The sequence below is a fragment of the Bos taurus genome, chromosome 17 (genome assembly GCF_002263795.3).
Source record: "Bos taurus isolate L1 Dominette 01449 registration number 42190680 breed Hereford chromosome 17, ARS-UCD2.0, whole genome shotgun sequence".
NCBI lineage: Eukaryota > Metazoa > Chordata > Mammalia > Artiodactyla > Bovidae > Bos > Bos taurus.
The window spans coordinates 70,239,333-70,265,404 of record NC_037344.1 but is presented as its reverse complement, the minus strand read 5'-3'; the positions used below and the strand labels follow the sequence as shown (position 1 = coordinate 70,265,404).

Here is a 26,072-nt window from a genome sequence, read left to right as displayed (position 1 = left end):
TACCCAGGAGATTAAAAGTTGTAAAATAAGCAAATGCCTAATGGCAGTTCTAGGACTTAACAGAACAGAGTGCATTAGTTTAACTGAAATCTGGCCAGGGGATTTATAACAAGAGTAAAACAGAAGCAAGATAAAATAAGAAGGGAAAACCTACTAAGAAAACAGCGGAGCAGTGACAGCGTACTGATGTTAACAGCGTGGTCAAGAAGACCGGTTACTCGGGAACTCTGACCTGTCAGCCACTCCAAATCTTTCCCTGCTTCTGCAGGTTACCTCACTCAGTCATAGGTTTTAAAAAACTGGCTGGCAAAAATATACATAGAGAAATTAAACTCCCAATGTTCGCTGCAGCACTATTAACGATAGCCAGAACATGGAAGCAACCTAAATGTCCATCAACAGATAAACTGATAAAGAAGATATGGTACACACACACAAAGGAATACTATTTGCCCGTAAAAAAAAAAAAATGATATAATGCCATTTGCAGCGACATGGATGGACCTGGAGATCATCATACTAAGTGAGGAGACAGAGAGAGACAAATGTCCTATGGTATCACTTATAGGCAAAGTCTTTTGAAAAATGATACAAATGAATTTATCTACAAAACGGAAATATCTCACAAACTTAAGAGAATGAACTTTAGGTCACCAGGAGGGAGGGTGGGAGGGGTTGGAGGGATAGACTGGGAGTTTGGGGTGGACATGTACACACTGCTATATTTAAAACAGATAATCAGCAATGACCTATTGTACAGCACAGGGAACTCTGCTCAATATTCTGCAATAGCATAAATGGAAAAAGAATTTGAAAAAGAATGGAAAAAAAAGAAAAGAAAGAAATTCACCTATTTTCATAATAATAAATAAGAGAAAATCACCACAAATACCTATCAAAAGAGAACATCTTAAATTCTAATCAATGTCAAATTCAATCAACGATGCATAGTCATCTTTTTATAAATAGAACTAAAGATACTGAAATGGAAGGTACTCCAGAAAACCTGCTGGATGAAAAAACAAAGCTTGAGGCTAGGAAGAGAAGGGGGCAACAAAGAATGAGATGGTTGGATGGCATCATCAACTCAACGGACAAGAGTCTGAGCAAACCTGGGAGATGCTGAAGGACGGGGAAGCCTGGCCTGGCGTGCTGCAGCCCACAGGGTCTCAAAGAGGTGGACACGACTGAGCGACTGAACAACCACCACCACCACCTCATGGTAGGTAAAATATGATATGTGTAACTTAAAAAAAAAAAGTTATTAGTAATTTTTGTATTTCCAGTACCCATGTTAGAATTAATACATACCAAATAAATAGGTACAAAATGTATGTATACATAAAAACATGTCCATATGCATGTATATATGTGAACATAAATTATTGTATTATATATATTAAAATCCTGAAAAGACCTCCAGAATACCAAACTGTTACTAGCGGTTCTCTCTCAGGGAGGCATTACAAGAGATTGGTGTTTCCTGTATTACAGATTTCTTTTGTTTGAAAAAATTTTGAACAGCTTTGTCCATAACTTTTAATGGAAAAGAATCACACCCCTCTGCACAAGTACTTCCTTCTACCATCGACTCTCCATCTATTTCCTTTCTTTCCAAAAACCTCACTAAAATAACAGCAAATACTTTAAAAAGGTGTAAGCCCACAAAGAAAGAGACAAGAGACAACAATGTTAAACAAGAGACGCCAACAAATCTTAGAGGACAGAAAGCAGGCAGGAGGGTGGCAACTGAATCAACAGGTGAGAGAGAGAGAACTCAGTTTCTGGGGGGCAAGAGGCAAGTGCATGGTGGCACAGACCCAAGAAAGGGGTGGGAATGAGCGGCATCAGGAAGTGCGGAGTCCTGGGTTGGGATGAAAACACAGGATTGTTTTGCAAGCCTGTAAGAAGAGGCTGGATCCCCCTGGACCCCATTATTCACACGGGCAGAGACTCAGGCTTATCTCTGAGAGAATGAACCTGAGTGGCACTGGACTCTCCAAAACCAGGCAGAGCTCAAGAGATGGTCCTGAACCAAGAGTCTACGTACCCAACAATGAGACCCACATTCCCCTCCTCCGCCTGCCGCCAAGTCTGTAACCGCCGCCTCCACTCCACTCCACCTCAACCCAGGAGTCTGGAGGATTCTCTCCTCTGGGGAAAGCTGATCAGCCTAAGGGAAAAAGCCTTCCGATACTGAAAGATGGAGGTCTCCCAGGTAACTGTCAAAAGCCTAAAGGGAAACCCTCAATTTACAAGTCCCTATGCATACAAATATAATAGACGTATCTATCTTCTAAATTTGAGTTTTAGCGCCTAACTCTTAAACGTGGGCTGACAATAGAAGGATCTCTCGAGGACTGAGGAAAGGCTCTCACATGCGACAGTGAACAAAGGCACACACAAAAAAGCAGCTTAGAAGAGAGGGCAGAAATCTTAAAAACGAATCACTATATTAACCTCAAAAAGTTACAAGCCTCGAGGATGTCATTATCATTATTTTTTGAATTTTTTGAATGTGTTACCATATTGCTTCTATTTCATGTTTTGAGTTTTTGGCTGCAAGGCATGTGGAATCTTAGCTCTCCGACCAGGTATCAAACCCACATTTCCTACACTGGAGGGTGAAGTCTTAACCAGTGGACCACCAAGGAAGTCCTTTTCTTTTCAAAGGAACAAACATCAGTTCAGTTGCTCAGTTGTGTCCGACTCTTTTCAACCCCATGAATCGCAGCACGCCAGGCCTCCCTGTCCATCACCAACTCCCGGAGTTCACTCAGACTCACGTCCATAGAGTCAATGATGCCATCCAGCCATCTCATCGTCTGTCATCCCCTTCTCCTCCTGCCCCCAATCCCTCCCAGCATCAGAGTCTTTTCCAATGAGTCAACTCTTCGCATGGGGTGGCCAAAGTACTGGAGTTTCAGCTTCAGCATCATTGCCTCCAAAGAAATCTCAGGGCTGATCTCCACAATGGACTGGTTGGATCTCCTTGCAGTCCAAGGGACTCTCAAGAGTCTTCTCCAACACCACAGTTCAAAAGCATCAATTCTTCGGCGCTCAGCCTTCTTCACAGTCTAACTCTCACATCCATACATGACCACAGGAAAAACCATAGCCTTGACTAGACGGACCTTTGTTGGCAAAGTCATGTCTCTGCTTTTGAATATGCTATCTAGGTTGGTCATAACTTGCCTTCCAAGGAGTAAGCATCTTTTAATTTCATGGCTGCAGTCACCATCTGTAGTGATTTTGGAGCCCAGAAAAATAAAGTCTGACACTGTTTCCCCATCTATTTCCCATGAAGTGATGGGACCAGATGCCATGATCTTCGTTTTCTGAATGTTGAGCTTTAAGCCAACTTTTTCACTCTCCACTTTCACTTTCATCAAGAGGCTTTTGAGTTCCTCTTCACTTTCTGCCATAAGGGTGGTGTCAACTGCATATCTGAGGTTATTGAATTTCTCCCGGCAATCTTGATTCCAGCTTGTGTTTCTTCCAGTCCAGGGTTTCTCATGATATACTCTGCATGTAAGTTAAATAAGCAGGGTGACAATATACAGCCTTGACAAACTCCTTTTCCTATTTGGAACCAGTCTGTTGTTCCATGTCCAGTTCTAACTGTTGCTTCCTGACCTGCATACGGATTTCTCAAGGGGCAAGTCAGGTGGTCTGGTATGCCCATCTCTTTCAGAAATGTCCACAGTTTATTGTGATCCACACAGTCAAAGGCTTTGGCATAGTCAATAAAGCAGAACTAGAAGTTTTTTCTGGAACTCTCTTGCTTTTTCCATGATTCAGCAAATGTTGGAAATTTGATCTCTGGTTCCTCTGCCTTTTCTAAAACCAGCTTGAACATCAGGAAGTTCACGGTTCATGTATTGCTGAAGCCTGGCTTAGAGAATTTTGAGCATTACTTTACTAGCATGTGAGATGAGTGCAATTGTGGGGTAGTTTGAGCATTCTTTGGCATTGCCTTTCTTTGGGATTGGAATGAAAACTGACCTTTTCCAGTCCTGTGGCCACTGCTGAGTTTTCCAAATTTGCTGGCATATTGAGTGCAGCACTTTCACAGCATCATCTTTCAGGATTTGAAATAGCTCAACTGGAATTCCATCACCTCCACTAGCTTTGTTTATAGTGATGCTTTCTAAGGCCCACTTGACTTCACATTCCAGGATGTCTGGCTCTAGATGAGTGATCACACCATCGTGATTATCTGGGTCATGAAGATCTTTTTTGTACAGTTCTTCCGTGTATTCTTGCCACCTCTTCTTAATATCTTCTGCTTCTGTTAGGTCCATATCATTTCTGTCTTTTATCAAGCCCATCTTTGCATGAAATGTTCCCTTGGTATCTCTAATTTTCTTGAAGAGATCTCTAGTCTTTCCCATTCTGTTGTTTTCCTCTATTTCTTTGCATTGATCGCTGAGCAAGGCTTTCTTATATCTCTTCTTACTATTCTTCGGAACTCTGCATTCAGATGCTTGTATCTTTCCTTTTCTCCTTTGCTTTTCGCTTCTCTTCTTTTCACAGCTATTTGTAAGGCCTCCCCAGACAGCCATTTTGCTTTTTTGCATTTCTTTTCCGTGGGGATGGTCTTAATCCCCGTCTCCTGTACAATGTCACGAACCTCAGTCCATAGTTCATCAGGCACTCTATCAATCAGATCTAGGCCCTTAAATCTATTTCTCACTTCCACTGTATAATCATAAGGGATTTGATTTAGGTCATACATGAATGGTCTAGTGGTTTTCCCTACTTTCTTCAATTTAAGTCTGAATTTGGCAATAAGGAGTTCATGGTCTGAGCCAGTCAGCTCCTGGTCTTGTTTTTGTTGACTGTATAATAGAGCTTCTCCATCTTTGGCTGCAAAGAATATAATCAATCTGATTTTGGTGTTGACCATCTGGTGATGTTCATGTGTAGAGTCTTCTCTTGTGTTGTTGGAAGAGGGTGTTTGCTATGACCAGTGCATTTTCTTGGCAAAACTCTATTAGTCTTTGCCCTGCTTCATTCCATATTCCAAGGCCAAATTTGCCTGTTACTCCAGGTGTTTCTTGACTTCCTACTTTTGCATTCCAGCCCCCTATAATGAAAAGGACATCTTTTTTGGGTGTTATTTCTAAAAGGTCTTGTAGGTCTTCATAGAACCATTCAACTTCAGCTTCTTCAGCATTACTGGTTGGGGCATAGACTTGAATTACTGTGATACTAAATGGTTTGCCTTGGAAATGAACAGAGATCATTCTGTCATTTTTGAGATTGCATCCAAGCACTGCATTTCAGACTCTTTTGTTGACCATGATGGCTACTCCATTTCTTCTGAGGGATTCCTGCCCACAGTAGTAGATATAATGGTCATCTGAGTTAAATTCACCCATTCCAGTCCATTTTAGTTTGCCGATTCCTAGAATGTCTATATTCACTCTTGCCATCTCTTGTTTGACCACTTCCAATTTGCTTGATTCATGGACCTGACATTCCAGGTTCCTATGCAATACTGTTCTTTACAGCATTGGACCTTGCTTCTATCACCAGTCACATCCACAGCTGGGTATTGTTTTTGTTTTGGCTCCATCCCTTCATTCTTTCTGGAGTTATTTCTCCACTGATCTCCAGTAGCATATTGGGCACCTACTGACCTGGGGAGTTCCTCTTTCAGTATCCTACCATTTTGCCTTTTCATACTGTTCATGGGGCTCTCAAGGCAAGAATACTGAAGTGGTTTACCATTCCCTTCTCTAGTGGAAGGAACATTCATAGAACAACAACAAAAAAAGAACTCTTGGAAATTAAAACTATAATGGCAGAAATGAAAAAAAAGAAAAGATCCACAAATAGTTAAAACAAAAAAAGGTGACTGGCCTGTAAGTCACAGTAAGGACTCTGGTTTTTACCGTCCATAGGATGGGAAACAGCCCCTGGCCTGTGTAAAGAGACTGACTAAGGACAAGACTGGAAGCAGGAGACCAGGGATGAGGCTCCTGGAGTCATTCAAGGGAGACACGATGATGGCCTGAACCACCATGGTGGCAAGTGGAGGTGCTGAAAAGCGCTCGAGTCGGCATCTATTCTGAAGGCTGAATCAACATAATTTTGGCATTTGGTACCACAGTTGGGGTATGAGGGAGTAAGAGCTAGCAGGGAGGACTCCCAGGTTTCTGACCTGAGTCTCTGGAAGGATGGGTGTTTCCTTTACTGCAAAGGGAAGACTCAGCAGGGAGGTCTGTGAGGAACATCCAGACTTTGGCTATGGACACGCTGAGCTGTGACGTCTAGCTGGTGCAGGCAGCAATGTCACGCGGGCAGCAGTCCAGAGTTCAAGGGAGAGGTCTGGGCGAGTGCATACCTCTGGGGATCACCTGGGATTTGATAAGGCTGCCATGAGCGGGATGCAGACAGAGAGGCAGTGCAAGGACTAGGGGTGGGGGACTTGGGTGAGGAGGGACCAGGAGAAGAAAGTGGGAGGAGCAGAGGCAGAGGAGTGAGAGGGTGGCCACCTGGGAGCTGGGAGAAGAATGGGCTTCTTAGAGGAGAGAATGGTGGGCTGGCCAATGCTCCCTGGTGAGGCAAGTGAGAGGAAATTCACAACTGACTTTAGCAGAAGTAGTGAACTTACTAAAATCAATGGTGAATTCTTCTGAAATGAACGAGGCAAAGAAATAGAGGAAAATAATAGAATGGGAAAGACTAGAGATCGCCTCACAGAAACTGGAGATATCAAGGGAACATTTCATGCAAGGATGGGCATGATAAAGGACATAATCAGTAAGCATCTAACAGAAGCAGAAGAGATTAAGAAGACATGGCAAGAATACACAAAAGGACTGTACAAAAAAGGTCTTAATGAGCCACATAAAAACAATGGTGTGGTCACTCACCTAGAGCCAGACATCCTGGAGTGTGAGGTGGGCCTTAGGAAGCATAACTACAAACAACGCTAGTAGAGGTGATGAAATTCCAGCTGAGCTATTTCAAATCCTAAAAGATGATGCTGTTAAAAATCTGCACTCAAAATGTCAGCAAATTTGGAAAACTCAGCAGTGGCCACAGGACTCAAAAAGGTCAGTTTTCATTCCAATTCCAAAGAAGGGCAAGGCCAACAAATGTTCAAACTACCATGAAATTGTGCTCATTTCACATGCTAGTAAGTTTACGCTCAAAACCCTTCAAGCTAGGTTTCAGCAACGTGTGAATCAAGAACTTCCAAATGTACAGATGGGCTTTGAAGAAGCAGAGGAAGCAGAGGTCAAATGGCCAAGATTCGCTGGATCGTGGAGAAAGCAAGAGAGTTCCAGAAAAACATCTCCTTCCACTTTACTAACTACACTAAAGCCTATGACTATGTGCATCATAATAAACTATGGAAAAGTCTTAAAGACATGGGATACCAGAACACCTTACGTGCCTCCTGAGAAATCTGTATTCAGGTCAAGAAGCAACAGGTAGAACCAGACATGAAAAAAATGACTGGTTCAAAACTGGGAAAGGAGTACAAGGCTGTATATTGTCACCCTGCCTATTTAACATATGCAGAGCACATCATGCAAAATAGTAGCCTAGATGAAGCACAAGCTGGAATCAAGATTGCCGGGAGAAATATCAATAACCTCAGATATGCAGATGACACCATCCCTATGGAACAAAGCAAAGAGGAACTAAAGAGCGTTTTGATGAAAGTGAAAGAGGACAGTGAAAAAGCTGGCTTAAAACTCAACATTCCAAAAACTAAGATCATGGCATCCAGTCCCATTTCTTCATAGTAAGTACAAGGAGAAAAAGTGGAAGCAGTGGCAGATTTTATTTTTGGGGGCTAAAAAAAATCACTGTGGATGGTGACTGCAGCCATGAAATTAAAAGACACTTGCTTCCTGGAAGAAAAGCTATAACAAACATAGACAGGGTATTAAAAAGCAGAGATGTCACTTTGCCGACAAAGGCGCATATAGTCAAAGCTATGCTTTTTCCAGTCATCATGTACAGATGTGAGTTGGATCATAAAGGAGGCTGAACGCCAAAGAATTAATGCTTTCTAACTGTGGTGCTGGAGAAGACTCTTGAGAGTCCCTTGGACTGTAAGGAGATCAAACCCATCAATCCTGAAGGAAATCAACCTTGAATATTCATTGGAAGGACAGATGCTGAAGCTCCAATACTCTAGCCATCTGACGCAAAGAGCCAACTCATTGGTAAAGACCCTGATGTAGAGAAAGACTGAAGGCAGGAGGAGGAGACAGCAGAGGATGAGATGGTTAGGCAGCATCACCAACTCAATGGACATGAGTTTGAGCACACTCCGGGAGGACAGGGGAGCCTGGAGTACTGCAGTCGCAAACAGTCAGACACAACTTAGTGACTGAACAACAACAAAGTGACCTCACAAAAGTAAAAACAGTTTTGGTGGCAAGGTGGAAAACGAAAGCCTCATGAGGTAAATTTGAGCCTACAAAAAGAGGTGCTATAGAGCCTGGAGATGTTCAGGAGATGAGAGCTGAAGGGCAGCAAAGAGACAGAGAACTGGCTGCAGGAGGAAGCAGCATCAAAGAGATTTTTTTTTTCAGGATAGGAAAATAATAGCATTATATGCTGGTGCAAATGATCCAGTAAAGAGGGAAAAATTAATACAGAAAAGAGAGGGGGGGGGGGGAAACTGCTAGTGTGGTGGCCTGGTATAAGCACCGGAAAGTGCAGCACCAGAAGATGTTGCCAGAGACAAGAACCTGGACAGTTCATCTGCCTCACGGTAGGGAAAGCAAGCCACATGGTGACAGACGCTGGCTGTGGGGAGATGCAGTGATAGTCTCCTCTGTTACTTCTATTTTCTCAAGAAAATAGGAAGCAAGGCCTCGGTTAAGAATGAGAAATAAATATTGATAAACTAAATACTCTAAATGGAAGTGATGTTTTTATCTACTTCCCAAATTAGCTCAGTAATTTTGTTCAGATCTTCTCTTCAGAAAGAGAAGTGACTACTTCCTACCTAAGATGGCCTTACCTAAGGACCCATACTATATTATTTTTGCCCTTACTAATTCAGTGGTTACTCTGGTTCCATATATTAATGTGGCTAAGTCACTTCAGTCGTGTCCAACTCTGTGCGACCCCATAGACGGCAGCCCACCAGGCTCCCCCGTCCCTGGGATTCGCCAGGCAAGAACACTGGAGTGGGTTGCCATTTCCTTCTCCAGGGCATGAAAGTGAAAAGTGAAAGGGAAGTCGCTCAGTCGTGTCTGACTCTTCGTGACCCATGGACTGCAGCCCACCAGGCTCCTCCATCCATGGGATTTTCCAGGCAAGAGCACTGGAGTGGGGCGCCAAGTAAAACATAGAACAACTACGGTTTATAGACGTCAAAACATTCTCCAAGCACATAAAGGCATTATTCTCAAACTTCTGGTGTGATATCATTCTCTCCTAATGTTCCTGAAAGTGAGAAATAAATAATTCAGTATGGGAAAAGACCAAAAAAAAAGGGGGGGGGGATCAATACACCCAACCTTGCCCAAAGTTATAACCCATTTGATTGAAAAAGAGATTGCAAGCTGAAAATACCCACTCCATCACAAATTTCAAAGTCAATGAAAACACAGTATCAGAATTATAATTCTGGTAGATGCTTAGAGAACAAACTTTCTCAATTTTACAATTTGAGAAACAGAGGCCTAGAGTTGTAACTTAATCCCAGATCAAGTGATTATCTAGGGTCTGGTTAAGAACCGAAACTCGGGTCTCCTAAAACCCAGCCCAGTATTCTTTCCTCGATCCCTGCCACCACTCAAGTGCAAAGGAAGGAACAAGAGTGCAACATGAATGCTCTGATGCAGAGAGGCAGACGTGGGTCGCAGATACCCCACACCCCATGCCCAGCCTCTACTTCCTCACTAGCATCCACTAGAAAGGCTGGGAAGGTTTTTGTTCCAGCCTCTTCTGTAGCTAAAGAGTCCCGTGACAGAGCTATAGCCAATGAGACAAAAGCAGAATGCAGGTGGGGGTTTTAGGCAAGTTTTGCCTTCCTGATAAACAGACAGGTCTAGCTGATACCAACCTTCCTTGCCCTTTTTGTGCAAAGCCAGAACAGTCCTCTCTGAGGATAAAGGGCCAATATGCTCAGGATGGTGAACTGAAAAGTATCTAAAAGTCTGAGTCTCTGATGACATCCCCAAACAGCTGTTGTTCAGTCACTAAGTCATGTCCAACTCTACGCAACCCCATGGACTGCAGCACACCAGGATTCCTTGTCCTTCACTGTCTCCGGAAGTTTGCTTAAATTCACGTCCGTTGAGTTGGTGATGCCATCAAGCCCTCTCATCCTCTGCACCCCCTTCTCCTTTAGCCTTCAATCTTTCTCGGCATCAGCATCTTTTCCAACCAGGCTGTGAGAAAAACCAAATCCTGATTTGCATAAGCCATCTTCTGACTTTCTCTAACTTGGAGTCAAATGCATTTCTAACACAATTAGCATCTCCCAATACTTGGTATATAAATAGATATTATTTGAAGAGGTTTCCAGTTAAATGAGTCAAATTTAAGTTATAAAAAAATTAAGCAGGAAAAGGATTTGGGGAAGAGAGTGAAGGCAGCCACATAGTGTTTCAATCTCTGAACCCTTATAAAACACACAGAGAAACCATGCAGAAAAACCAAAAACTTATGTATCAACTACAACAAAACCAGGTGACAAGTTAACTCTAAAAACCCAAAATGCAAGCAGGTGAGGACAAATCACCCAAGTCAAAGGACCACCATTCGTAGAGAAGAAAAGTGGGGTCCTGGCCACAAGGCCTTTGTGTCCTTCATTTCTTTGATTGCAGGAAACACCCTTCATTCAGCTCCATGATCTTCCCTGGGTTCCAATGGGCAGATTCAAGCAGCCGTTAATCAGGGAAGGGAGAGGATGGGAGACCAAGGAGAAAAGAGCAGCCTTGGGGCAGGGTCCTGTTTCCCCATCAAAGGACCCCCATCTCTGAGCTGCTCTGTGGATATTAAAACCCACTTCAGGCGGAAGAAGATAATGACTGATACACAGCATGCAGACCCCAGACCAGCTGGACCTGAAGGTTGATGATGTGGACTCCTAATTGCCGCACCACCAAGCCATCAGAAGAATGTCCACGAGCTGATCACACCCTCCTTGAACAATTATTATAAAACCTGTCACTGTCTTCCCCAAGTTGGGACACTTGGTTTTGTGGGATTAGCCCACTGTGCTCCTCTCTGCCTGGCAAAGCAATAGAGCTATCCTTTTCTGCTTCACCCGGAATTCTGTGTCCAAGATTTGATCCAGCACCAGAGTACAAAGAAGCTGAGCTTTCATCATTGAAAGGAGCAATGAAGTTGGTATCTGAGGAGCCTGAGGACAGGAGAACCTAAATCAGCCGGTGAGTAGTCAAGGCAAAATGTGGAGGCACAATTTGAGACCAGCAGCTGAAATACAGAGGAGTTTGGTACTCTCCAAAATCACGGCTCACGTGAGAGCTGAAGGTGCTGACCTCAAAATCAGATAGGGATTCATGCCAAGGAGGAACTGCTGGGAGCAGAGTAGATACTGAGCAGGAAAAGGACAAGGAGACAAGGAAACAGAGGATCAGACCAGGCGTGGTTAAGAGGAGCAAGCCTCCACACCTGTGGACACCACGAAAGGGACAGAAGAGGGAGCTCTGTGATATTCAGATCAGATCAGATCAGTCGCTCACTCGTGTCCGACTCTTTGCGAACCCATGAATCGCAGCACGCCAGGCCTCCTTGTCCATCACCAACTCCCAGAGTTCACTCAGACTCACGTCCATCGAGTCAATGATGCCATCCAGCCATCTCATCCTCTGTCGTCCCCTTCTCCCGCCCCCAATCCCTCCCAGCATCAGAGTCTTTTGCAATGAGTCAACTCTTGGCATGAGGTGGCCAAAGTACTGGAGTTTCAGCTTCAGCATCATTCCTTCCAAAGAAATCCCAGGGCTGATTTCCTTCAGAATGGACTGGTTGGATCTCTTTGCAGTCCAAGGGACTCTCAAGAGTCTTCTCCAACACCACAGTTCAAAAGCATCAATTCTTCGGCGCTCAGCCTTCTTCACAGTCCAACTCTCACACCCATACATGACCACAGGAAAAACCATAGCCTTGACTAGACGGACCTTTGTTGGCAAAGTAATGTCTCTGCTTTTGAATATGCTATCTAGGTTGGTCATAACTTGCCTTCCAAGGAGTAAGCGTCTTTTAATTTCATGGCTGCAGTCACCATCTGTAGTGATTCTGGAGCCCAGAAAAATAAAGTCTGACACTGTTTCCACTGTTTCCCCATCTATTTCCCATGAAGTGGTGGGACCGGATGCCATGATCTTCGTTTTCTGAATGTTGAGCTTTAAGCCAACTTTTTCACTCTCCACTTTCACCTTCATCAAGAGGCTTTTGAGTTCCTCTTCACTTTCTGCCATAAGGGTGGTGTCATCTGCATATCTGAGGTTATTGAGATTTCTCCCGGCAATCTTGATTCCAGCTTGTGTTTCTTCCAGTCCAGCGTTTCTCATGATGTACTCTGCATGTAAGTTAAATAAACAGGGGGACAATATACAGCCTTGACGAACTTCTTTTCCTATTTGGAACCAGTCTGTTGTTCCATGTCCAGTTCTAACTGTTGCTTCCTGACCTGCATACAAATTTCTCAAAAGGCAGATCAGGTGGTCTGGGATTCCCATCTCTTTCAGAATTTTCCACAGTTTATTGTGATCCACACAAAGGCTTTGGCATAGTCAATAAAGCAGAAATAGATGTTTTTCTGGAACTCTCTTGCTTTTTTTATGATCCAGCGGATGTTGGCAATTTGATCTCTGGTTCCTCTGCCTTTTCTAAAACCAGCTTAAACATCAGGAAGTTCATGGTTCACATATTGCTGAAGCCTGGCTTGGAGAATTTTGAGCATTACTTTACTAGCGTGTGAGATGAGTGCAATTAGGAAGCTTAACTAAAGCTCACTTCACTGTAAAAGTCCACAAAAATTAATTTCACATAAAAAAGAGCAACAGAAAAGTAACTGAGGTCAAATTCTATACAAAGTTACTGTAGGAGAAAAGGAGAGTAACAGGCCTATGGACAAAAGATTCTTGACAGTCCCTTGGAAAGAAAGGAGATGAAACCAGTTAATCCTAAAGGAAATCAACCCTGAATCTTCACTGAAAGGACTGATACTGAAGCGGAAGCTCCAGTACTTTGGCCACCTGATGCGAAGAGATGACTTACTAGAAGAGATCCTGATGATGGGAAAGATTGAAGGCGGGAGGACAGAGGATGAGATGGTTGGATGGTATTATCGACTCAATGGACATGAGTTTGAGCAAACTGCAGGAGATGGTGATGGACAGGAAAGCCTGGAGTTATGTGGGCCATGGTGTCACAGAGTCTGACATGACAGAGCGACTGAACAGCAACAATGGACAAAAAAATTATTCCAGAAAGACATGCCACAAAATGGGGGGAAAAAAACAAACAAGAAAACCACCAACCAAACCTATAACCTATCTCAAAATGAGCTAAAAGACTTAAAAAAAAAAAAAATCCACACCCAGGTATATCATATTAAATCTTCAAGAAATAAGACAAACACTGAATCTTCAAAAGATCAACAGCATGCAAATGCAAGTCATGAAACAATGGAGTATCTTCAAAGGCTGGGGAGAAAACTGGTAACGTAGACTTCCTATAACCAGTGAGATATCTTTCAAAAATGAAAGCAAAGTAAAAACATTTTTAGACAAAATCTGAGAGGATTCATCACAAGCAGACCTACTTTTGGATCCCTGGTTGGGGGAACTAAAATCCCACATGCTGCATGATGCGGCCAAAAGAAAAAAAATATTGTTCTGAAGATTTTAAAATGTAAACTGAATTAAAATACCTTACAGTAGGGCACATAAATGGGGACAGCGACAGGCAGAATTAAAGTGATCAAAGGAACCTTGTTTGGGGAGAGGGTAAAAAAACCAATTAACATTATACCTGAAAAAGTTAAACAAATCTGTTAGGGCAGTCAGGAAAAGAAGAATGAAAGAGTACACAACTTCTAAACTAACACAGGGAAGATAAATAAAATATTCAACCGAGTTTAAAAAAAAAGAAAGAAAAACAAAAGACTTCCTGTGTAAGCCTGATTAGTTCTCCCAGTGGCAACAAGAAAGACAGACACACAAAAAAAGATTTCCTTGAAGGCTGAAGAGCTCCCCGGGCAGTAAAGGGCAGGGCTAGGTCCAAGGGAAGGAGGAGAAGCAGAGGTGGACTATGCCTTACCCCTGGGCTGGGAGGAGCGGCCACCCCGGGAGCTTCTCTGGTAAAGACCCGGGGAGAAGACGGGAACAGCAGGGCCCTTCCCCAGGTATACAGGGAAAAGATTTCAGAGAACACAGACAAAAGCTGAATTTGTTCGAGAGACTCTGAATCAAGAGACCTTGGTTTTCCAGATCAGGAAAGCTATTCTGTCAGAAAAAGGAGAAGGCATAGCAAGGAGAGGGGGAAGGGGTGAGAACCCGTAACATTCCAGCTTTTAAAAACACATTATAGAACAGGAAAGACTAGCAATCTCTTCAAGAAAACTAGAGATACCAAGGAAACACTTTATGCAAAGATGGCACAATAAAGGACAGGAAACACCATGGACCTAATGGAAACAGAGGATATTAAGAAGAGGTGGCAAGAATACACAGAAGAACTGTACAAAAAAGGTCTTAATGACATGGATGACCAGAATGGTGTCATCACTCACCTTAAGCCAGACACCCTGGAGTGTGAAGTCAAGTGGGTCTTAGGAAGCATTACTATGAACAAAGCTAGTGGAGGTGATGGAATTCCAGTTAACCTATTTCAAATCCTAAAAGATGATGCTGTGAAAGTGCCGCACTCAATATGCCAGCAAATTTGGAAAACTCAGCAATGGCCACAGGACTGGAAAAGGTCAGTTTTTATTCCAATCCCAAATGCCAAAGAATGTTCTAACTACTGTACAATTGCACTAATTTCACACGTTACGAAAGTAATGCTCAAAATCCTTCAAGCTAGGCTTCAACAGTACACTTCATTTCACTGAAGTAAACAATAGTTCACTTCAACAGTGAACCAAGAACTTCTAGATGTACAAGCTGGACTTAGAAAGGCAGAGGAATCAGAGATCAAACTGCCAACATCCGATGGGTCATAGAAAAAGCAAGAGAATACCAGAAAAACACCTACTTCATTGCCTATGCTAAAGCCTTTGACTCTGTGGATCACAACAAACTGTTGAAGATTCTTAAAGAGATGGGAATACCAGACCACCTTACCTCCCTCCTGAGAAACCTGCATGTGGGTCAAGAAGTAACATTTAGAACCCTACATGGAACAACTGACTGCTTATCAAATGCAAATCAAAGCCACAATGAGGTACCATCTCACGCTGGTCAGAATGGCTGCCATCAAAAAGTCTACAAACAATAAATGTGGAGAGGGTGTGGAGAAAAAGGAACCCTCTTACACTGTTGGTGGGACTGCAAACTAGTACAGCCACTATGGAGAACAGCGTGGAGATTCCTTAAAAAACTGGAAACCGAACTGCCTTATGACCCAGCAATCCCACTGCTGGGCATACAACCCGAGGAAACCAGAATTGAAAGAGACACGTGTACCCCAATGTTCATCGCAGCACTGTTTAAAATAGCCAGGACATGGAAGCAACCTAGATGTCCATCAGCAGATGAATGGATAAGAAAGCTGTGGTACATATACACAATGGAGTATTACTCAACTACAAAAAAGAATGCATTTGAGTCAGTTCTAATGAGGTGGATGAAATTGGAGCCTATTATACAGAGTGAAGTAAGTCAGAAAGAAAAACACCAATATAGTATATTAACACATATATATGGAATTTAAAAGATGGTAAAGACAACCCTATATGAAAGACACCAAGAGACACAGGTGTAAAGAACAGACATTTGGACTCTGTGAGAGAAGGTGAGGGTGGGGTGATTTGAGAGAATAGCACTGAAATATGTATATTATCATATGTGAAATAGATGACCAGTCCAAGTTCGATGCAGGAAGCAGGGCACTCAAAGCTGGTGTGCTGGGACAACCCAGAGGGATGGAATGGTGAGGGAGGTGGGAGGAGGGTTCAGGACGAGGGGACACATGTATACCCATGGCTGATTCACGTCAATGGACGGCAAAAACCACCACAACACTGTAAAGCAATTAGCCTCCAATTAAAATAAATAAATTTTTTTTTAATCTAAAAAAAAAATTGGGAAAGGAATACAACAAGGCTGTATACTGTAACCCTGCTTATTTAATTTATATGCAGAGTACATCATGTGAAATAGATGTACTCTGATGAATCACAAGCTGAAATCAAGATGGCTGGGAGAAATATCAAGAACCTCAGATATGCAGATTATCCCACCCTAATGGAAGAAATCAAAGAGGAACTAAAGAGCCTCTTGATGAAAGCGTAAAAGGAGAGTGAAAAAGCTGACTTAAAATTCAACAACAACAAAAAAAGATTAGAGCATCCGGTCCCATCACTTCAAGGCAAACAGATGGAGAAAAAAATGGAAACAGTGGCAGACTTCATTTTCTTGGGCTCCAAAATCACTGCGGATGGTGACTGCAGCCATGAAATTAAAAGACACTTGCTCGTTGGGAAAAAAGCTATGACAAACCTAGACAGCATATTAAAAAGCAGAGACATCACTTTACCAAAAAGGTCTGTCTTGTCAAAGTTATGGTTTTTCCAGTAGTCATGTATGGATGTTAGAATCGGACCATAAAGACGACTGAGTGCCAAAGAATTGATGTTTTTGAACTGTGGTGCTGGAGAAGACTCTTGAGAGTCCCTTGAACAGCAAGGAGATCAAACCAGTCAATCTTAAAGGAAATCAACCCTGAATGTTCACTGGAAGGAGTCATGCGGAAGCTGAAGCTCCAATACTTTGGCCACCTGAAGCAAAGAGCTGACTCGTTAGAAAAGACCCTGATGCTGGGAAAGACTGAAGGTGGGAGGAGAGAGGGGCGAGAGAGGACAAGATGCAAAGGATGGCATCACCGACACAACAGGCATGAGTTTGAGCAAGCTCTGGGAGATAGTGAAGGACAGGGAAGCCTGGTATGCTGCAGTCCACGAGGTCAAAAAGAGTTGGACATGATTTAGCAACAGAATAACAAAAACAACATTCTCAATGGTTCTCAGTTCTCTGAAACATTCCCTACACTGGCCCCTCCTGCAGTGTCCTGACCCCAGTGTCTTCCCCGTGTGGTCCACTCTGGGCACTGCAGCCATAATGATCTTCACTAACACCCACAGCAGTAGGCGGCAGCCTAGACAAACTGAAGCTGTGGGACTTACACTTGACTATATTTCACGCCCCTTGACAGCGTCAACTTTTCCCTAGGTTCTGCCCCAGACCAAGTCAATCTGTTACTCTCAACAGGGACCTGAAAGAGCTCATTTGCTTCTCCAGGGCAAATACTTCTTCCCCGAGAGGGTCTTAGCTGTCCTAGTTTATTTGTGGTTCCTTTATAACATTCATTCAGTCAGACTAGTAAGTGTTAGACTACCATTATATCATCCTCCCCTCCTGGCGGCCGGGGAGGAGCAGAGGGGGAATGAAACACACGCCAGGATGAAGGTTACACACGGGCTTCGTGCAAAACAGAAACCCAGGATGAAACTCAGGGGAAGTCTGGTGTTCTGAGCTAATACTACCTGGCTTTAGAGGGAAACACTCTTCCAAAAGTCATGCGAATCCACAAATGAAAGTACTTTCTGGCCACGCATCTGAAAGAAGGAGAGAAAGGACATACACATTTAAGAACTCCATCTGGTTTGTATCATCAATTTTCTGGAAAGGAGACGGAAATTTAATGGTCTCAGGGGGTGGGATGCTAGCGTGAGTCGAAGGTGAATCATAGATAATCCTGCATCAGACAGAAAAAAGGGGAATTTGCTGTATGGTACAGGGAACTCAGCCTGGGGCTCTGTGACAATCTAGAGGGGTGGGATGGGATGGGGTGGGAGGCCGTAGGGAAGTTCAAGAGGGAGGTGATAATATGGACACCTGTGGCTGATTCATGTTGATATATGGCAGAAACCAACACAATATTGTAAAGCCGATTATTTTGCATTAATATAAATTTTTAAAAAATAGCACAAGATGGGACAGATTTTAAAAGCTAAAATTGAGCAGATTATTTTTAAAAAATACTATTAATATACTCTGTCCATAAAGACTTCAGAATTGAGGAACAGGAAGTATACGCTAGTGCTTTTGTTCACATTCTTCTTGCCCGAAACACCTGGCAAAGGCCTGGCAAATGCCCGCTTACCCAACAAGGTTCATCTTCAACGCTCACTCCTATGTGAAGCTTTCCTGGGCTCTCCCCAACCAAACAGAGCAAGGAGCTTGGTACTCTCAGCCCTGATCCAGCCCCCAGAGTAATGTTATGATGCAGAATCCCAGGAAACCGCTCACAGGGTGCCCATCATTCCCTCTGCACTCTGAGCCTGAGAGCAGGGACCGTGGCTCACAGTATCCCTAGCACGCTACCTGGAGCACACAGGAAGGTGAGCGTGTCTTGGCCAGTTAACCTCCAGGTTCAGCCTGGAACACTCTCCTTCCTCCTGCCCTTTACCTGCCTTAATCTTACTTATCCTTCAGGACTCAGCTAAACTCCACCTCTCCAGGAAGTCACTGCTGGCAATGCCGGGCTAGTGCACTGTTCTCGCCCCATGGGCCTGGGGACCACATCCGCCCTCCTCACAGCACTTACCACACTTCACTGTTGTGGCTTGTCTGCCAAGCCTACTTGACTTTACACTTCCGTGAGCTCTTGCACTAGGAATGTCATATTCACCTTATACGCTCAGCATCTAACACCACACCTGGCCAGGCAGGCACCTGATAACTTTTTGCTGAATAAACAAAAGGATGCCTTTCAAAGACCTAATCAAGAGTAGCAGAAAATGATCATTTTCTTGGATCACGTTTAGACTTTTTCTGGAAGACTCTTTATAGCTTACACATTGTGGGGCACAAGTGGAGCCCATGAATGAAAACACTCAATGATGGCTTTTACATTTGCATATTCCCAAATATTCTGAGCATTCCATCATGGCGAACAGGCATTGCGGTCTCCAATTAACTGAGATAAGAGAATAAGACTCACCCCCTTGTTTTAACCAAAAAGGGGGAACAATGACCAAGTCCCTGAGGCAGGGAACCCCTGGCAAGCTCACCTGACACGCAGTTCTCTTAGCCGGCCCCTTCGGGTCCGGGCCTGTGAGGGATGGTATTTCACTGGGTGACTGGCCCTAGATACCTCACTCCGGCTCCCAGAGAATGCAGAGGGCTTCTTTGTGGACAGTATCTTTGGAGAATAAGGTTTCTTTACTGCACTGTCCCTAAAAGACCTCAAATTTGAGGAGAAAAGGAGAGAACCAAATTATCTCTGCACGTGATGCAAATATCTTTAAACATACAAGTGAAATTAAAAAGATAAGCTCATCAAGACAGAAAGGTAATAACTCTACTTCAAGGACAATAAACTGCCCAATCTCTGACAAAAACACCCACCCCCCAGGCTTCCCTGGGGCCTCAGTGGTAAAGAATCCGCCTGCCAATGCAGGAGACATGGGTTCGGTCCCTGGTCCGGGAAGATCTCACATGCTGCAGAGCAACTAAGTCTGTTGTGCTCTAAAGCCCAGGAGCCACAACTACTGAAGCCCAAGCACCCTAGAGCCCATGCCTCACAAGAGAGGCCACTGCAAAGAGAAGGCTTTGCACCGCAATTACAGAATAGCCCTCGCTCACAGCAACTAGAGAAAAGCTCGTGTGCATCAACAAAGACCCAGTGCAGCCAAAAAATAAATAAAAATTATTAAAATAAACAACAAAAAAAAGAAATGCCCACCCCATCTGGAGGTGGGCACTACTAGATCAGCTCTAGGCAGAAGCTACAGAGCTGCAGGGCACCTTGGAGACCTCAGTCCTAACACATACTTCTTTAACGTGTCATTTAAGGGGAATCATTTTCAAGTTAGAAATAGGTTTCTTCATGCAGAAACAACTAGGAATGATTTCCAGGTTATGCAACTTTTACATCAATGTGAAACTACACACCTTGACCAAACACTAAATTTATGACTTTTAATCCCATTTTAGAAACATTAAGAGATTTTCTTATTGGTATGAACTCATGATTCTGGAAAATCCCATGGACAGAGGAGCCTGGAAGGCTGCAGTCCATGGGGTCGCGAAGAGTCGGACACGACTGAGCGACTTCCCTTTCACTTTTCACTTTCATGCATTGGAGAAGGAAATGGCAACCCACTCCAGTGTTCTTGCCTGGAGAATCCCAGGGGCAGGGGAGCCTGGTGGGCTGCCGTCTACGGGGTCACACAGAGTCGGACACGACTGAAGCGACTTAGCAGCAGCAGCAGCAGCATGATTTTCAAAAACACGTGTCAGAGATCTGCCTGCAGGAAATATCTGGTGGCAACAACATCCCACCAGGAATGAGCAAACGTAGAGCTCAAATACTGTTTCTAAAATGTCACTGCCTACTAAGAGGAAGTGGCAGTGCCTGGAAATACGGCTGACTTTCAGGTCTGAGACAAGAAAAATACAAGACAAGCTGCACTATCTTACTGGATCAGATAGTAAAGAAATGTTCAAAGAATGACAGGAGAATGTCGAAAGGACACAGGAACCAGCCGAAAAGGGCTCCCACTGGCCAAATCTGGGACAATTTTGGCAGTAACAGACTAAAACCCACTGAATAAAACAGGAATCCACAAATCCATACTGAAGTAAGTAAATGAGTAAATAAATAGATGAAGAAAAATGGGAAGCTCTACTCTGCAGTAGAATACAACTAATAAACTTTTAAGAACCATCACAGGAATAACTGACTCAGCTAAGAATCATCAATGGATGTAAAAACAAGTGGGTGCCAGTCTGATGAGAAATAGGCTATTAATGTAGTTTCAACGTATCTCCCCATAAAACACTTATTCACTTCTTTATAGTGGAGAAACCTGACAGATATCATCTATACCAAGTGATAAAAGTTAATATCAATGGTAATAGGACCAAATCTCCTGATATTGACGTACTGAGAACACAGCATCATTTCTGTGAAATTCTTGCCAAAAATACATAACTTGAATTCATCATGAAGAAACACTGAACAAATTCAAATATATGCATAAAAGGTAAGCTAAACTCTTCAAAAATGTTAGGTCATGGAAGATAAGGAAATACTGAGAAATATTTCCAAATTAAAGGGGACTAAAAAGACAAAATGAGGGACTTCCCTGGTGGTCCAGTGGCTAAGACTGTGCTCCTAATGCAGGGGGCCCAGGTTCAAACCCTGGTCAGGGAGTTAGATTCCACATGCTGCAACTAAGACCCAGCAGAGCCAAATAAATGAATAAATATTAAAAAGACAAAATGAAAAGGGAAGTTTTTCTTACATTTTGTTGTTTTCTTTCTGCTATAAATATCATTTTGGGGACAACTGACTTCAGTTTACTCACAAAGGGCCCAGGGGAGGGAGGAAACACATAGTTTGATTCTCACTGTTTGTGGTAAGTTCTATAAAGCCACCATAAGCACTGAGCTAGTGAATATACCGAACCACTGTCCCTACAGGAGAACACATAGTTAGCTTCCTGCCAGTCTTTAAAAGCATTCTCATGGGGACTTCCCTGGCAGTCTAGTGGTCAAGGCTCCACGTTGCCACTGCAGGGGGCGTAGGTTTGATCCCTGGTAATGGAACTAAGATCCTGCATGCCAAAAAAATATCATCAACTAATCAATATGGAGCCTTGTTTTCTGTGTGCCTGTGTTTAAAGACACCATACTTAATACATATGGAGAGTCTTTAACATTGAACTCACAGCCAACAGCCCTGTAACTCATGCTTGGACAAAGTGCATCTAACATACACTTTTTAAAAAAATTATTTCCGGCTGTGCTGGGTCTTCACTGCTGTGCATGGGCTTTCTCTAGTGGCAGCCAGCAGTGGCTCCTCTTCACTGCAGTGCACAGGCTTCTCCTAGCAGGGGTTTCTCTTATTATGGAGCACGGGCTCTAGAGCGTGGACTCAGTAGCTGGGGCGCACAGGCTTAGTCGCCCCGTGACATGTGGAATCTTCCCAGACTAGGATCAAATCTGTGGTCCCTGCACTGGCAGGCAGATTCTTAACCACTGGGCCACCAGGAAGGCCTACACTTTCTTTTTTATTTTTGGCCTCGTCTCAAGGCCTGATCTCAAGGCCACATCTCAAAGACCCTGATCCCGGCAAAGACTGAAGGCAGGAGGAGAAGGGGACGACAAGAGGATGAGATGGATGGATGGCATCACCGATTCAACGGACATGAGTTTGAGCAAACTCAAGGAGATGGTGAAAGAAAGGGAAGCCTGGCGTGCTGCTGTCCATAGGGTCGCGAAGAGTCGGACACGACTGAGCAAATGGACAACAAACAAGGCATGCGGGATCTTAGTTTCCCAACCAGGGATTGAACCCGCACCCCCAGCACTGAGAGAGTGGAGTCTTAACCTCTGAACCGCCAAAGAAGTCCCCTACATTTTCTTCCTAAGGTACATCACAGTCTTCCTGTACCAAGGAACACTGGACAGAACTTCAGTGCTCTGATTAGGGGCCACTTCAAACAGCAAAACTGTCAACAGAAAGCACAAACTGTGAAAAGATGGCAGTACACAGACTGGAGAAGGGTCCTCACCTACAGTATGAGCTGAAAGGAGAAGGCAGAGCGTGGCTGTGTTTGAGTCCAGCCAGAAGCATGTGTATCGGGGACTAAAATGCTTTGCCCCTCTGCACGTGTCTATAAATGACACAAAAACACTGAGAGGAGACAGACAAGACGACGGAGATGCGGGGAGGAGAGAGACAGAACCAGATGAATGTGGTAAAAATGTCAACAGGAAAACCTGGGATGAGAAAGATATATAGTTCTTTGTCCCAATCTTGCAATGTTTCTCTAAATTTGAAATTATTTCAAAATAAAACATTAACAAAAAATTTTAAAATGAGGCTTTCATCCCACTCCTTTTACCATAAAAATAAAAGAGGCTCTAAAAATGTTAAGAGCTTATGAAACAGCAAACTCAAGGAAAAAGTGCTAGGTCAGTGCCCTTCTGAAGTCCTGTTACGTCATAAACAGGTCATCAGACGGGGAGGCCCACGCCTGAAGTCATCCCTGACCACTGCTCTCTCCTTTCATCAGACTCTGGGCTCCCCCTCACCAGCTAGTGAGTCAAGCAGCAATGAACTATTTGCAGCTCTGTAAGTTTAAAGATCATAAGGATACCAACTCTGGTGTAAGTGAAGTAGCCCCAGAAATCTAAGCTATTCTAACACCGAAAGGAAGAGATCACAAACTGAAGCCACAGATTTGTCTCCGTACATATATGCCTGTTTCCCATCACAAGGCCTCATGATGAAAGGAACCACTTTTATCTGCTAATATATACTCAGCCCCTAACACACTGCCAGGCACTCACAGTAGGTAGACATATAAAATGTGTTCACTTATGGAACAAAGGAAAGGCAGAAGGAAAGAAAGATGAAACAGAAGGCACTTCAAAAACAATACCAGAAACCCAACAATCATGAGGAACAGGGAGGAGCCTGGTTTAATTCAGAACACAGGAATACAATTGCTTTTTTTTAAAAAAATGTCAATGGGAGGATGATGATTAGCCAAGAAACACAGAAAAATAGAAGTGAGGAGACAGAATCTGAAAATGTTCATTCAAAAGGGACAAGGAGAAAAGACAAAAACTCTAATTCAAAAAGATACATGTACCCCAATGGTCAAAGCAGCAATATTTACAATAGCCAAGACATGAAAGAAGCCTAAATGGCCATCGACAGATGAATAGATAGACAAGATGTGGTACATATATACACAATGGAATATTAGTCATAAAAAATGAAATAATGCCATTTGCAGCAACATGGATGAACCTGGAGATTCTCATACTAAGTGAAGTGAGGCAGATAAAGAAATTATCATACAATATCACTCACATGGGGAATCTAAAATATGATATAAATGAACTTATTTACAAAACAGAAACAGATTCACAAATACAGAAAACTTGGTGTTACCGGAAGTGAAATGGATAAATTGCGAGTTTGGGAGTAACAGATACACACTACTATAAAATAAACAAGGACCCACTGTATACAGCACAGGGAACTATATTCAGTATCTTGTAATAACCTCCAATGGAAAAGAATATGAAAAAGAACGTATACATATGTGTAACTGAATCACTTTGCTGTACACCTGAAACACACACACTGCAAATCAACTATACTTTGACTTTTTTTGACTTTTTTAAAATTAAGAAAAATTTAAAAAACAAAACAGTGCCCGGGGGAAGGCATGCCCTGACCAATTCATTTAACTATTTACTTGGCAGGTGCGCCCTGCAGTGTTCGTTTATTCTCTCAGTATCAAGCACCTACTGTAATACGCTCAGCAACACAGTACAGCCTGGGGCTTGCTGTCGTTGCTGTTGTTCACTCAGTCGTGTCCGACACTCTTCAACCCCATGGACTGCAGCACGCCAGGCTTCCCTGTCCTTCAACGTCTCCTGGAGCTGCTCAAACTCATGTGCATTGAGTCAGTGGTGCCATCCAACCATCTCATCCTCTGTGGCCCCTTCTCCTCCTGCCTTCAGTCTTTCCCAGCATCAGGGTCTTTTCTAATGAGTCAGCTCTTTGCATCAAGTGGTCAAAGTATTGGAGCTTCAGAATCAGTCCTTCCAATGAATATTCAGGGTTGATTTCCTTTAGGAATGACTGGTTTGATCTCCTTGCAGTCCAAGGGACTCTCAAGAGTCTTCTCCAATATCACCAAAAGCAGCAGTTCTTCGATGCTCAGCCTTCTTTATGGTCCAACCCTCAAATCCATACATGACTACTGGAAAAACCATAGCTTTGACTATGTGGACCTTTGTCAGCAAAGTAATTTCTCAGTTTTTTAATATGCTACAAAGACAAATGTGTATTCAGTGTGTTTCTCATGTCTTACAATGAGAAAACAAGACTATCGACAGCTTACAGCAAGCACAGGACACTGACACGCTCCCAGTATTTATCCTCTACTTGGCTGCACACATGGCTGCCCAGAATAAGGGCTACATTTCTGAGGCTCCCCTACTGCTACCTTCTAAAATTAAGTTCTAAGTGGATGTATAGGGGCTCATCAGGTGGCAGGTTCCTACGATCTGCCTTAAGGGCCAGCTAATGCACACTTTGTCTTCCTATCTTGCTCCTACCTGCTGCTCGGAATGGCTGCGCACTTGAACCAGAAGGATAAGGACCTTTCAGAGATGGCGGTGCGGACAGTGGGAAGGTCCTGGGTCCATAAGAACCTTACTGAACATAATCATCGTAACCACCTGCCTCCAGACTTCCTATGTGTGAAAGGAAAATCACTTCCATCTTGTTTAGCATCCATTACTTTGGATTTCGGGCTTCCCAGGTGGCTCAGGGTAAAGAATCAACCTGCCAATGCAGGAGACATAGGTTCAATCCCTGGGTCAGGAAGATCTCCTGGAGAAGGAAATGGCAACCTGATCCAGTATTCTTCCCTGGAGAATCCCACGGACAGAGAAACCTGGTGGGCAACAGTCCATGGGGCTGCAAAGAGTTGGACACAACTCAGCAACTAAACAATAACAACAAGTCTGGATTTCCTGAACCTGACCCAAACTTACAGAGCTGGACAGCTGCAAACAGAGTATGAGGCATAGAGTGGTGAGAAATGAGGCTAGAAAACGGTCTGTGGAGACGCCTTGAAGGCAAAGCAAAGGAGCATGGACTGGAGCCCAAAGGCAACAAGAGTCACTGGAAAGTTCTAAGTAGGGAGGGGTGACACAGTCAGATTTGAATACTCTGCACTCATCCTGGAGGTAATGTATCAACTATGTTCCCACACTGTGATTTCAAACTTCCTAAGAAAACTTCAGAATATAATATGGCTTCCTGCAGCAGGTAGGCATACACTGCTGGTTTCC

At 43.5% G+C, this 26,072-nt stretch overlaps 1 protein-coding gene across 1 annotated transcript in view; it reads right to left on the bottom strand.

Moving 5' to 3' along the window:
• SFI1 (SFI1 centrin binding protein) overlaps window positions 1-26,072 on the bottom strand; it is an 87,959-nt gene that overhangs the window by 57,025 nt on the left and 4,862 nt on the right. Inside the window, exons 3-4 of the mRNA XM_059876212.1 lie at window positions 19,253-19,426; window positions 17,723-17,794 (exon numbers count right to left, since the gene is read on the bottom strand). Coding sequence (XP_059732195.1) covers window positions 17,723-17,794; window positions 19,253-19,426 — 246 coding nt within the window. The remainder of the gene's footprint in view (window positions 1-17,722; window positions 17,795-19,252; window positions 19,427-26,072) is intronic.